At 37.1% G+C, this 15297-nt stretch overlaps 1 protein-coding gene across 1 annotated transcript in view; it reads right to left on the reverse strand.

The window, feature by feature from the left end:
* UBE3C (ubiquitin protein ligase E3C) overlaps positions 1–15297 on the reverse strand; it is a 68661-nt gene that overhangs the window by 51504 nt on the left and 1860 nt on the right. The window contains exons 2-9 of the mRNA XM_081932277.1: positions 11515–11568; positions 8590–8664; positions 6655–6801; positions 4644–4759; positions 4138–4295; positions 3439–3592; positions 1620–1840; positions 1105–1253 (exon numbers count right to left, since the gene is read on the reverse strand). Of these exons, the coding sequence (XP_081788403.1) occupies positions 1105–1253; positions 1620–1840; positions 3439–3592; positions 4138–4295; positions 4644–4759; positions 6655–6801; positions 8590–8664; positions 11515–11568 (1074 nt within the window). The remainder of the gene's footprint in view (positions 1–1104; positions 1254–1619; positions 1841–3438; positions 3593–4137; positions 4296–4643; positions 4760–6654; positions 6802–8589; positions 8665–11514; positions 11569–15297) is intronic.

Here is a 15297-nt window from a genome sequence, read left to right on the forward strand (position 1 = left end):
ATTTAAACATCAACTACAAAAAAGTTGGAACAGAACAGAGAATAAGAATTAGAAATAAATAGAAATAGAATAGGAATAGAATAGTTGAAAAGGTCCTCTAGCCCAACCCCCTGCTCAGGCAGGAAACCCTACACCGTTTTAGACAAATGGTTGTCCAATCTCTTCTAAAAAACAAAATACTCTTTGCAAACACTAACAAAAACAGGTATGTGGTAATACCCTGTTTCCCCGAAAATAAGACCTCCCCGGATAATAAGACCAATCATAGTTTTGAGTGCATGCACTAAAATAAGCCATCCCCTGAAAATAAGTCCTCCCCAAAAATATTCCAACAGAGCAGCCATGAGGTAGCCACACTCACCTCCTCCTGCACCTCAAAAATAATAAAACATCCCTGAAAATAAGGCCAAGTGCTTATTTCAGGGTTTAAAACAAAATAAGATCCTGTCTTATTTTTGGGGAAACACAGTACATTTAAACATATAACTACTAGGTACTTGGAAATTCTCTTTCAATAATTAACAAGAGGGTTTATGCACTTTATCTAGATCTGCAAATGGGCCTAAAAAACTGTGACTGCCATTACCATTTTTTTCCAACAGAGGCAGTTGCTGAAACGATTTGATGTAGCCAATATTATTTATTTTCCGGGCCGCTGCACAGTATCAAATGAAGGGCTACTTCTGAAGATACTGCAGAGACTGTAGCTGGAATTAACTGAAAGTAAAGACCAGTAACTTTAAAGGGCGTTTAAAGTCAAGGCCTTAAATCTCCTTCGTCCATACAGCACATTCCTTCCTTTATATTAAGATTTGCTTTGAGAATCTTTCTCAAAGACCCATGAAACTAGTGTGCACCTATGTCTACACCTGCAGTTAGTATTTTAGCATTTAAGCAAATACTGGGCAATATTCTGCTCAAGAATGCCTTTGACGGATATCTTGAATTTTTACATCGACAGAGTGGTTTAACGAAGTATCTATCCTGACACAATAATCTTTTATCATTCTTACTTTATTTCTCACCTCTCCTGTGCATTGTTTTGGGAAGAAACAGGCCTACAAAGATCTTTATATTATCTAAAACAGGAAATAAGGAGCTTACAGGCATGGATGACATTTTACTAATTTCTTCATCTTCAGAGTCACTTGCTGAGTCCTGACAATCTGTACCTGACATTGAGACAGGTAACTGAGAAAGAAATGACTGGAGCACCCGCAAATACACAAGCAGCCCTTCTTCTGAAAGAGAACCTATGAAGAAAAACATAATTAAGCCCATTCTGTAGAATACACAAATACTGAAGAAAAATCCTTTAAAAATAAGCATATTCTCATCATCTCAGCATATACATGATCAGAATACTGCAAGAAAACCCCAGGGAAGTTCTCATGCCTTCTAACAGCTGCAATAGCATTGTGGCTTGTAAGAAAAGAAGCATGGGCTGGTAAGCGAAGTGCCATTTTCGAATGATTGCATGTTATACAGCAGGTTTCCCAACCGTGGCAACTTTAAGATGTGCTGCCTTCAAACTCTCAGAATTCATATTAAAGTTGCCAAAATTGGGAAGTCTTGCTTTAGAGTATATATTGAAAGTGGATTAAGACTGTTTTACATACCTAAGTAAGTTTCTCCAGCTATTAGAACAAAGTAAAAAAGCCAAGGAGCTCTCTCTCTTTCCCTCAAATGACCACTTTCTGTGAATAATAGTGCATTCAGAAAGAGTTCGTAGGGAAAACAGGTTTCTCCATCCACAAGTGCTGGAATGATGAAATGGAATATCTGGTCTGTAAAAGGTGCTGCCAGGAACTCTTCTGTAAAAGCAGTGAACACCTGTTGCCTGCAGGAGAGAAAGAATACAGTTTCTAGTAACGCATATAATAATATTAATTAATTAAGCTTGCAAGCTGCTCTGCACTCAACACTTCCGGGCAGCTTTAAATCATTCATACATTCAATCAATCAATCAATTTATGTGGCCAACCCATCTCAACAAGTGACTCTGGGTGGCGAAAAAATTAAAAATAAAACAGAAACATAATAAACTAATGGCAGAAAAAGACCTAGTGGCCTTTAGCGTCTGCCCTTTGAAACTTTTTGTTTTCTATTTATTTGCTTGTTTGTTTAATTATTCATTTTGATTTATTTTTATTTTATTTTTTAAATTTTTGTCAGATGATGGACGTGTGTTTATCCCAAGGATGTTTAAACCCAGTTATTGATGACTGACCCACTACCTCTGCTGGAAGTTGGCTCCAAGCTTCCACTACTCTTCCTGTGAAATAATATTTTCTATAAAGTATTTTAAAATTACTTTTTAAATAAACACATGAAAAATTAAAATACCATTGCAGATGAGAACAATCTCTGGATACACACAGGGCCCCAGTCCTAGGCCCAAGGCCAGGTCTCTAATAATTTATGAAAAGTCAGCAGGCTTTATGTTCAATTTTATTCCTGTAATCCTTGGCTTACAATCATTTATTTAGTGACCTTTCAAAATTATAATGGCACTGAAAAAAAGTGATTTATGCCTGTTTTTCACATGACCATTACAGCATTCCCATGCTCATGTGATCAAAGTTCAGCTGTGTGGAAACTGACTCCTATTTAAGACGGTTGCAATGTCCCTGAGTCATTTTGAGACCTTCTGACAAAAAAAATCAATGGGGAAGCCAGATTCATTTAACATCCATGTTACTAATTTAACAACTGCAGTGATTCACCTAATAACTGTGGCAAGAAAGGTTGTAAAATGGAGCAAAACTTACTTATCAAATGTCTCACTTAGAAACAGATTGTTTGGTCTCAATTGCGGTTGTAAGTTGAGAACTAGCTGTATTAATGGTCAAAAGACCATAATCAGTATAAAATAAAAATAATAAAGGAATATTACTAAAAATAACTTAACTAAACTTTCATTCTGCCTAGCTCTCAACAACTCTGGGCAGCTTTAAGTCTATCTATAAGCCATAACTATTAAAAACCAAAAATAAGATAAAGAAATATTAACAAATGCAAAATAAAATCAATAAAAGTTTAAGAACACTTAGTTAAGTACAATATACATCCCAAGTTATTTATTCCAGCACTAGACTCAAATCCTCTTTACAACAATTGCCATTAAAGAAAATTTAGCAACTTTTCGGGTCATTTGCAATATAATGAATTTATAGCTCTCAGCATATGTTTTACCATTAAGTGGATTTTTTAAAAATTTATTCTATATACCATGTTATGCCTCAAAACTATACTGAATAACTACTTTTATGAGTCCACAAATAAACAATAAAATCAAAATATTATTCAAAAAATCTGAACTAATTATTCCACAAGGCTTCCTATGCTTGCTCTATTGAAGTATCATTGCTTTTCTTTGTATTATGACAATATGCAGAAATATTAAACTAGTTTGCTCCCATAACATAAAATCCTCACCTAGCAACTTCAGGACAGGAACTATAATTAAAGTGCAATGGCTTCAGAACATTCTCTAAAAATATTTTTGCAATAGGAACCCGAGAGACATCAGAATACTCAATACTTGATGGAAGCTTGTTATTTATTAGGAGATAAAGAGATCTGTAGTATCCTAAAAGAAAAGGACAACTTAATAAAGGCAGTGTCAAAACATTTCTGCCGATTTATTTTAAAGTAATGATAAGCCATTCAATACATTTCAATGGGGTAACTGCAGTATTTGCAGCACTACTATTGCAGTAAGCACAGTAAAGCAATTAATAAGGTAGGCTTCATGGTTCGAGATAAGAGCATAGTAATAGCCCAGTTATAAGCCTGTTTATTTAACAGAGTTAATTCAGCCATACTCACTAGATATAGAGTACGATTACGAATGTAGCACGAATTGTTTAATCACTAGTCATAGTGAAAAAGTAATTTTAAAAAAACTAAAAATTTTAAAAAATGAAAGCTAGTTATAAAACACCAGGAAGTTCAAAATATTTCATTATACAAGGATTAATAAAACATGCAGTATTTAATTTAGAAATGGTACAGGAAATGACAGAATGTGATTCATTTAATTGCCATATACTAGTCGCAATTATTACAAAGCATATCCAATAAATATGTAGTTCAATATTCAATACAGATCTAAAAGCTAATCACTATGCTTACCATTTTGAATCACGTAGTGCAAGATTTGTTCAATTATTGATGCAACCTTGTTAGCATCTTGTAAAACAGGCAAATAGGTATTCTCAGACGAAAATACTTCAAGCATCCTCATAGGAAGTGCAACATTCAGACTGTCATCATTGCAGTTTTGTAGCAATCTGTAACAGAAAAGGCTATTTTACAAATTATAGCATTGTTTCCCTTGCAGTAATTCTTATAGAGTAAAATGCATTTTCATATCTGAAGGAAATGTAAAATGAAATCAATGAAAATTAATTTCTACAGCAAAGCTGGACAATAGTGAATTGTAAGAATTTCCTTCATGCTAATCATAAATTAGTACCATAAATTATCTGAAGAATAGGGAATCCTAAAACACAAAGCCATTCTATGATACACCTATGATATTTCAAATTAACCACATGTATCATATTCTAAACCAAATTCATGGAACATATATTAATTAAAACAGCAAGCTATCTTCATTTCTTTGTATATCCGTTTACCTGCAACAGAGGCCCAACAGCCTTTTAATCTGATATAAGCATGTAAATCTGTCAGGACCTTCAAGCTGCTTCACAAATTGAGAATTTTGTTTAATCAAATTTTGGCATATCCATATCTGGAAAGGAAAAAATCCACAAAGTAGGAAAATGCTCTAAAAACAGAAAATGTTGCTTTTTTAAAACCTTACAATAATGTTAATCAAACTAATAAGGACCAAATTTTAATCATAGTGTGGTTGAAATCTTCCATTCTTACTCTAAATTTCAGTATGTTAAAAATACAAAGGAAGATGAATAATTACCCAACATGAACTTTAACATGTAATTCAGAATCATAAAATTCTAATTGATATTAATAAAATTAGATATAAAAACATGGACAGTACAGGAAAAAAGGGGTGCTTCCTGTTTCACTAGGTTCTAAGCTTCTACATGGTTAGACCAAAGCTAGTAAACAGTTTTTGATATTTAATAGAAATAATGAAAAACTAAATAATGACAGAAGTTTTATTAGCACAGACATGGTAGGGGGAATATTAGGCAATGTTGTTTCTCATTATTAAGTATAGGTAGTCTCAGGTTATGACAATTGAGCCCAAAATTTCTGTTGCTAAGCAAGATAGTTGCTGAGTTTTTCCCCGTTTTTATGATTTTTCTTGCCCTTTTTAAGTAAATCACTGCAGTTTAGTCAGTTACATAGTTAAGTAAATTTTGTTTCCCCATTGACTTTGATTGTCAGAAAGTCACAAAAGATGATCACATGACCCCAGGACTACCACTGTCATAAATACATTCTAATTGCAAATCTAAATTTTGATTACATGACCACAGGAATGCTGCAGCGGGCTAAGTATGAAAAAACAGTTACAAATAACTTTTTTCAGTGTATTGTAACTTCAAACGGTCACTAAATGAATGGTTACCTATATGGAGCTTTTGCATAGTTTTCTGAGGCAATCACAATCCAAAAATTGTGTAAGCATTCCCATAGTATTTTCTGAGGCTCCAGAAACCCTGCAAGAGCAGGTCCTTTTGGTGTGACTTCCCAGGAGGTCCAGAGGGACTTCTTTTGTCATGGGAGGGAGAAGGCAGTGTGTGTCATGCCAGTAGAGTCAAGTTAGACACATTCTGAATTTTTGAGAAGTCAAGCCCAAAAGGTTCGTTAACACTGGTATAGGAAGTACAAAGGAATCTTGGGAAACAGCATAAACATCACGAGTCCGCATAAATCTTCAAGTACCACCTTCTGGAGATGGCCAACCAAAATATTTTTTTAAAAAAAATCCATAGACAGCTGGGGCAATCACTATATTAAAGAATATTAAAGACAACGGTACCTAAGGCTACTGAGAAATTCAGGAAAATGAAAAGGTGTGACCCGTCTTTTTCCGATCAAATAATATCTAACAAGCTAAAACCAAACCTACATTTGAACAACTGGATTAAGAAAATCCATTTCATCTAAGATGAAATGTCAATTATTTGAAGATTATCATGGTGCAGTATTTTTCAAAACAAAAATAAAACAAAATGAAAAACTCTAGCTCTATCCACAAAAGGGAGAATGATGATTTTATATTTTTTTTTTAAAAAACGTGAAGAAACAGGTGTGGGGATGAGGAAAAGCTTCCTTGCACAAGATGAAAAGGCCTTGAGCAAGTCTGGATCTGAATTCCACTTTTCTCAAACTTTAATTGGCCAAAATCAAGAGCACATAAAAAAATAATATAAACTCTAAAACAGGATCACAATCCAAGCTCAAAAAGAAAAAAAAACCCAGCTCTGTCAATAGTGAAGCATAGCCTGCCACACTCTCAATGTCCCTGCTCTGCACCCCTTTTTATAATCATTATGCCAGGCTCCTAGCAACAGAAAAAATGCCTTCCCAAAGTCTAGCTCTTTTCTTGTTCAAACAGACAAGAAGTTACTTATGTATTACTGACACCTAAAATAATTAAAAATGAGATTACAACCCAAAAAAGTGAAAACAAAATGAATTATAACTACTTACCAAACGTTTGGAATCTTCATTATATCTATAGAAAAACAGAAGCTGGCGAACTAAGAGTGTCAGGTTTGCTCCAATGGCAGAGGAGCAACTTCCTCCAGATTGTGCTAAATTAGCATAGCGATCAAATTCACTCCTCTGAATAGCATACTTAAAATTGAAAAAATAAAAGTAAAGCTAATGAAACCTTGTCAGTCATTAATTGTACAGGCAACATTTCAACAACTGCAAAATTCATTTACAGATTATTCAATTCTTATGAATATGAGAATGTCATCTTCCATATTATTTATTTTTTGTACCTTTGGTTTCAATGCTATGTGTTAAGTGTTCCAATAAAAATGTGGGGATATTTGGATAACAGCATCAGTCATAAATAATCTACAATGACTGCGTAGCAGTATTGTCATTTAATCAATCCTAGAATGGACACAATTCATCCAAATCCCATACACAAGCATGCAAGCTGCCTATGTATTAAAGGAGACAATCAGAGCTCATTTTATGTCAAAAAGAACTAATAATAAAACAAATATGTGGAAAACTATTGTGATAGGTACTTGCTTTCAGTTTACTATACTGAAATTAACAACAAAAATTCATTAATTTTGCAAAAGTCCATCAAGTACTATTTTCTCCACGAACAAGTGTTCTAGATAAAATCATTATGTAGCATTATAATATGATTCTTCACTTTTACAATAATGAAGATTCAGATGTTCAGGACCTTAGCTCCACTAATTCTTAGGTCCATAAGAATTCAGAAGTTTTCTGCCTCCGACAGTCATAAAAACTAAAAAGACAGGTGCCAAATCTTCCTGCACAATAGCAATAGCACTTAAGGCTTATATACAGCTTTGCAGCCTTCTCTAAGTGGTTTACATAATCAGCATATTGCCCCCCAATCATCTGGGTCCTTATTTTACAGACCTCGGAAGCATGTAAGGCTGAGTCAACCTTGAGCCTGGTGAAATCTGAACTGCCAAATTGCAGACATCTAGCATACTAATCACTGTGCCACCATAGCTCTTATAAAGATATAAAGCAATACAATAAAAAACTATAGTGCAACTATAGAGATCTTGGGGTCCTGGTGGACAATTACTTAAATATGAGCCACCAATGTGCTGCAGCTACCAAAAATGTCAATGCAATCCTAGGCTGCATTAACAGAGGAATAGAACTAAAACCATTTTATAATGCCCTAGTAAGACCCCAATTGGAATGCTACTTCACGTTTTGGTCACCACAAAGCAAAGAGTGGAACAAAGATGATTAGGGGGCAGGAGGCTAAAATATATGAAGAATGGCTGCAGGAATTGGGTATGTCTAATCTAGTGAAGAAAGAAGGATTAGATGTGCCATGACAGCAGTGTTCCAATATTTGAAGGCTTTCCCAAAGAAGTGGGGGGGGGGGGTAGAGTACCAGTTTGACATCCCCAACATGGGCCTGAAAGCTCAGAAGACAAAACTTCTGGTCCCTGATTGGTTCCTGCAACATTATCCTGGGACACGTATATTTGTACAACAGAACAGAAATGTTTTTGTATGCCAATAAGTCATCTACAAGTATTTCTAAAACTTAACTGCAATATATAAATCTACATCCAGTACAGAACCTTCATGCATGAAAAAGACCGCCTGTTTCTTGAAAAAGAGAAATGGAAATTAGATAAGAGCTACTGTGCTCATTCACTCTCTCCTTCTAATTTATTAATATAATAAATTATATAATATTATTAAATATTATAATTATATAAATTGAGTGTAATTTAATTCTGAACTGCACAAAGACTGCATGATCTGGAAAAAAAGCCTATTATTAACAGGTAGAATAACGATTGTGAGAACTATTAATTTCATTTTAACATAATTTATTACAATCTACTGCACAATATCAAAAATACTCAAAAGAAATTAATCATGAAAAAAGCCTACTTGGTGTTTTCTGTCCCTGTATCCCCGAACAAAGGACTGTATAATGACTGCATTTTTCAGTCTTCTCCTTTCTTCCTAAGGGGATAAGTCAAAAGTCAATAAAATATGATGCACTCTAATTCAACAATTCAAAATAGCAACAATTGAGTGCCCACTATAGGAACAAACATCCTTAGCTTATTTTCCATTAATATAAAGAGCAGTCTCTCACTTTCAGATACCAGACACCTAGAAACATTGATTCACAATATTTTTATACTGATTAAGTTGGTTCACAAAGAAATTATCCTCTTCCAATAAAAGAGCAGGCTATGTTTTCAGATATTTACTCTGATATCAACTGCCTCTGAGATTGATAATTCTTAACTAATCAACCAGCCTAGAAACTGGGAGAAGCTGGAGTTATAGTTCCACCTTAGCCATGAAAGCTGGCTAAGCAACTTTGGACTAGTCTTTCTCTCTGACCAAACCCACCTCTCACAGGGTTGCTCGTGTGAGGAAAATAGGAGGGAGGAGTATAAGATATGTTCACCGCCTTGTGTTATTTATAAAACTAATAAAAGCAGAATATTGAATTTAATAATAAATATTTAATATTTACTAATATTAAATTCATATTAAATGAGTTGGAATATCACATGGTCACATAATTAAATGAGTTGGAATGTCTCTATTTTTCATACTAGAGCAGTGACAGCTAAACTTTTTGTTGTTGTGTGCTGAAAGTGCACACATGTGTGCGCGATAGCACATTTGCGTGCCCTTAGCCCATAATGCAATGCACACACAACACACACCGTTGCATACCCCACACCTATTATTTATTGCACCATTAACTTCAGATGAGAAACACATGCAACAAGACAAGACTACAGTAACTATGAGCTGCTGATTAATTTGAGCTGTATTAAAACAGAAAAAGTCAGCTTCAAAAGCTGATGTATGTTGTGCTGTATATACATAGATTCGTTAATTCAAGACCCTAATATAACTAGCCCTCAACTTACGAGCACACTTAAGCCCAAATTCCTGTTCCTAACCAACGCAGTTGTTAAGTGAATCACTGCAGTTGTTAAATGAATATGATCGTTAAGCAAATAGACTATGCTATAGACCAGTGATGGCGAACCTATGGCATGCGTGCCACAGGTGGCAAGCGAAGCCATTTGTCAGGGCACACGAGGCGCTGCCCTGTCAGCTGGCCAGCACGCATGCGAGCGCTGGCCAGCTGAGTTCACCGTTTTTAAAAGCCATTTTTTCGCCCTCCCCAGGCTCCAGAGGCTTTATAGGAGCCTGGGGAGGGCAAAAAGAGCCTCCCCCGCCCACCCGGAGGCCCTCCGGAGGCTTCAGGCACCGTCCAGAGGCTTCCCTGAAGCCTTAGGAACGCTTAAAATGACCCTCCGAGTGACTTCCAGTTTGCTCGGAGGGTCGTTTTGAGCGCTCCGAAGGCGTCAGGGAAGCCTCCGGACCGTCCCTGAAGCCTTCGGAACGCTTAAAACGACCCTCCGAGTGACTTCCAGTTTGCTCGGAGGGTCGTTTTGAGCGCTCCGAAGGTGTCAGGGAAGCCTCCGGACCGTCCCTGAAGCCTTAGGAACGCTTAAAATGACCCTCTGAGTGACTTCCAGTTTGCTCGGAGGGTCGTTTTGAGCACTCCGAAGGCGTCAGGGAAGCCTCCGGACGGTCCCTGAAGCCTCCGGAGGGCCTCCGTGGGGCCGGGGGGGCTCTTTTCGCCCTCCCCAGGCTCCTATAAAGCCTCTGGAGCCTGGGGAGGGTGAAAAAAGCATGTAAAAATGGGGGGGGTTGCGCCTGTTGTGCGTGCATGCGCACGGGGGGGGGGGGGGTGTCACGCATTGCATTATGGGTGCGGCACGCCTGCACACGACCCCCCTGCGCTCCCCCCACTTGTGGCACGCGAGCCAAAAAAGGTTCGCCATCACTGCTATAGGCTATGCTGTTGAAAGCCAACTAGAAAGGATAAAAATGGTGATCACATGATTCAAGACAGTGCAACTGTCATAAATACATGCCAGTTGCCAAATGCCCTATAGCACTGATGGCGAACCTATGGCTCACTCTGTGGGCTCCATTTGCAACTCAGTCCACCGCGCCAATGTGCACATGTGCTGGCCAGCTGATTTTGGGGTCTCTGCCGCACTTTCGGGAAACTCATGAGTATGCATGGGGGTGAGTGCGCATGTGTGGGGGGAGCACAGGGGTGCACAGGGTGTGGGGGGGGCGTGCTCTGTTTTTGTTGCCAGGAGGCTTCAGGAAGGGCCTCCAAAGCCCAAGGAGGCCATTTTTGTCCTCCGGGAGACTCAAAAAAAAACCTGCAGAGCCTGGGGAGGGCAACCCTCCCCTTACGTGGTGCAGAAGGCTGAGTAAGCAGCATTGTGTGTGGGGGGAGGGGGAGGTATTGTTTGCATGTGCAGTGGGCAGTGTGCATTGCATTGGGGGGGGTGCACATGATTTTGGCACGTGAGGATAAAAAGGTTAGCCATCATTGCTCTATGTGGATGCTATAATGGTCATAAGTGTGAAAAATGGTCATGTCACTTTTTTCAGGGCTGTGGTAACTTCCATCACTAAATGAATGGTTGTAAGTCGACATCCACCTGTACACCATAATTCATATTTGAGATCACTACAGCAATATTCTTATGTTCATTTGTGTTCATTTCTATCCTCACTAGACTGACATTTCTTTTTACTTTATAAACTTTGCACCATTTAAAGACGCGTTTATCTTTATTCATTCGTTCTATTTCTATAACTGCTCAATTCAATGAAGTGACTCTAGGTTGTTTACACTTCTAATCCTATGGAACAATTGAAATGACTTCCCAATGTTACCATAATTTTAACAAGATATATTACTTTAATTTTCATCTAGCAGCTCCTTTTTATTGTACTTTATTTACATCATACCTCTCGTTTTCGTCTCTCCTCCTGTGTACGATGCAAAAGAGATGCCTTTTCTTCCTGGAAAAAAACATACATGATATTTATCTGAACCAATGCACTGAATTTTTATATAAACATCTTTTTAGAAGCTGTATGTCTGTATAGGTATATGTATATCTTCCCAACCCACAGAAAGGATTACAGTCATTACAGTCTTTGCTGAACCAATTGCACCAGTAATTTCAGTTGAGTGAAAAATTATATTGCAGATAACATCACACATTTTTTGCAACTATATTAACTATCTATTGAAGTGGCCTCCAACCTTTCTAGCTTGGCAGTCCATGCCAACAGGGGCATGTGAGTGGCAAGTACACAGGCATGCACAGCTCCATTTGTGCGAGAGGCAGGTGCACATGCCCTCCATTCGCACGAATGGAGCGTTGCACGCAATCAGCAGGTACTTGAGCTCATGTGCGAAACTCATGCAGGCAGTGAGTGCTTGTGTTCACGCATGAAGCTGTTTGCACAAGGAGTGGAGCTTTGCACGTGCATACTTGCCTATCTCTCCTGCGGTGGCCCAGTACTGGGCCACAGCCCGGGAATTGGGGACATTGATTTTAGAATATATCTTCTGAAAATAGAAATGCTTGTTCTCCCAGTAGAGAAAACTGGCTTCACAAAGTCCTCTTCAATAAAGAAAGATTTCCCCCCCTAAAATGTATGTAGGTGCTTAAGAGATTTTTTTAAGAGAAAAAACATCAGCATAAAATTATCATTTCCCTGCTCCATACATGGACCGGCTAGGTTTGGACAATCCTGAATTCAAACCAGTCTTCTCTGCTGCACTTTATACTCTTCCTACAGTTTCCATGATAGGAAAAAGACAGAAAACATTTCATGGTTTTAAACATCTAGAGCAAATGCATTTGGGATGATACAATGTTAAGACACATTCAAAATACTATTCAATTTTTTAAAGAATGGGAGGGAGGAATTGGTTGCACTATTTATTATAATATTATTTGATCACATAATCATATCACTACTGATAAAGACTCAATAGAAGCAGTATTTTATCAACAAGGGACACTCAGTAGAATATGTTTAGATGTCTTCCAAGCAACCTATGTGCACTTTTGATATTAACCAGAAACTGATAGACCCTGAGAATGTGGTGAAACTGAAATCTTTATTTCTCTCTTGGAAAGAGGTTCTACAGTGTTCTAAGTTTTTTTTCCTTCAAAAAACCTTGCCACTAAGTACAAGTTAGATTGGGAAATCGAAAAACACCATGAAAGATGGCAATGGCAAATTGTCAAGAAATATGCGTGACTTGTCCATAAAATCACTCAGCACTGAGTTCAATCTGAAGATGTCTTTTTGTTCACATAGAACCACAAGCCTGTTGCTTGAAAACATGTCATCAAGAAGTCAATTGAAAGCATGTAGCCAAGATTTCCTATTTTACTCTAGGTTCAAGATCATGGCCTTCCAGTCATTCACAACAGTGCTATGAGCCATAAGTCAAATACTACTACTTACTGCAAGCTGCCGATTTATAGCTAATCAAATCAAATCTTTATGATGATCAGCATATGGCTTATTTTTTGTATACACAGTGAGATTTTGTCATCCCATGAATTATTTCAAATGAAAATGGGCCACCCCCATTAGTCTGAGATTGTAAAAAACACACTGAATGAGGAGTCAGCTGGAATAGAAAAAAACTATTTAGGAGAAACAGGTTTTCCAATTTTAGTGCCTTATTCACAGCTATTAATCTACTGTATCGTAGCAGAAGCTCCCTTTTTGCTTATTTTTTAAAGATAGTCCTTTAACCCAGGTACCCTCAAACCCTGGGCCCCACAGTCTGTTGGGAACTGGGCTGCACAGTGGCAGGCAAGCATGTGAGCGCACAAAGCTGCATTTGTGCAAGTGGCACAGGTGCACACAAAACTATTCCCTCTCCCCTCCACCTCTGGCACCGGCAGTCCACAGACCCAGAAAGGTTGGGGGCTGCTGCTTTAACCAATTTTTGTAGGTATTGTATTGTCTGAGCTCCAAATGATACTAGTCCTTAACCCACTTTCTATCAAACCAAAATTGAAATTGTTTTAGATTTGGATACTGCAGGAAGTCCTAAGCCACTCACAGCAAGTACAAGTGCTAGGAATGCTGGCATATCCACACTCTTCATATACCATGGGAGCATTGCAACTACCAACTAAATAGCTGAGAAAGTCTTCTTTTAAAAAGTATCTTCTGCATCACATTTTTTTACCGTATCATCAGTCCACACATCTTGCTATTGATCTCAGCCACATCAAATTATGATGATGATACGTTTTAGCAAGAACAGTATCAATGCTAGCTTGTTTCCTGTCCTACAATAATGGCTAGGGTCATTTCATTATTTCCAAGCAAACTGAAAAACAGGTTGTCCTCGACTTACAACAGTTCATTTAGTGACTGTTGTAAGCACTGAAAAAAGTGACTCATGACCATTTTTTCATAACTATTATGGCATTCCCATGGTCAGGTGATCAAAATTCAGACACTTGGCAACTGATTCATATTTATGAGTTGCAGTATCTCAGGGTCATATGATCACTTTTTGTAACCGTCTGAAAAGCAAAAGCAATGGAGAAGCCAGATTCACTTCACAACCACTTAACAACTTCAGCATTGACTTCCGAATCTCTTCTGCCTTTTTTCCCAGTTTTCTCCTACACTTTCTTTTTCCTTTTTCCCCTCCCCTAGTTCCAATTATTTTTTAATTTTCCTTCGTATTTTATATTCTGATAAACTAATGAAATGTTGATATAACTAATTTAACAATTTCAGTGATTCACTTAACATCTTCCAATTTCAATTCCAACATCTTACAACCAATTTTGTTGTATTTAAGTACAATGACAATAAAGATTATACTTAACATCTGAGGCAAGAAATGTCATAAAGTAGGGGGAAATTCACTTAACAAATTTGGGCACAATTGTGGTCATAAGTCAAGGACTGCCTGTATGCATCAATGGCAAAAAAGCAATTGTACAATTCAACTGCCAACCAAAACCAGGATAGATTCAAATCTTTTTCCCCATAAACATTAATCCAGAAGGATACTGTGAGAATCCAAAATGAACATTTAAAAATCTTTTCTAGTTTGTTAATATAAATACTTCAATTTATTTGGGTTCTTTATATTTAATGTTAGTTACATTTTTTCATTGTGCTCTTTAATTATTGGAACTTGCAGATCATTTGCACTTTCAGCTATCAGAATAGTATCCCTTTTATTGCAAGTTATCTTCTTCGATTTTTAAAACCATCCTCATCTTCTTCCAATGCAACCTTCCTCAATGGATATTCAGTATTTAGGTTTAATAAACAAGAGAATAAAATAAAATCCCATCTCACTCCTTTGCTGACCAGAACCAAAGTCTCAACAGTTTGTTTGGATGGACCCATGTATATATTTTGTATGCTAATTATGCCTGAGCACTTTTTTGAGAAACCAGCATTACCTTTTAGTATGGCTGTATACAAAAATTGATGACAAACATATAAATCCACCAAATATAAATAAAAGATGTTATACCACTTGCCACTTTTTTACATACTGATTTATTCTCATTCCACAAAGCAATGTAGTATCTGTCTGATCTGATGAGGATGAAAGGCTTTTTAGGTATTAGAGGTCAGTAGTAAATGATGGAATTAAAATTATTTAGAGGATTTATTACATAATGCATTTCTAATGGGCATCTGGTTCATGAAAGTGTGATTATACAACACTGCACTGAA

This window comes from Natrix helvetica (genome assembly GCF_964273705.1).
Source record: "Natrix helvetica genome assembly, chromosome: Z".
NCBI lineage: Eukaryota > Metazoa > Chordata > Lepidosauria > Squamata > Natricidae > Natrix > Natrix helvetica.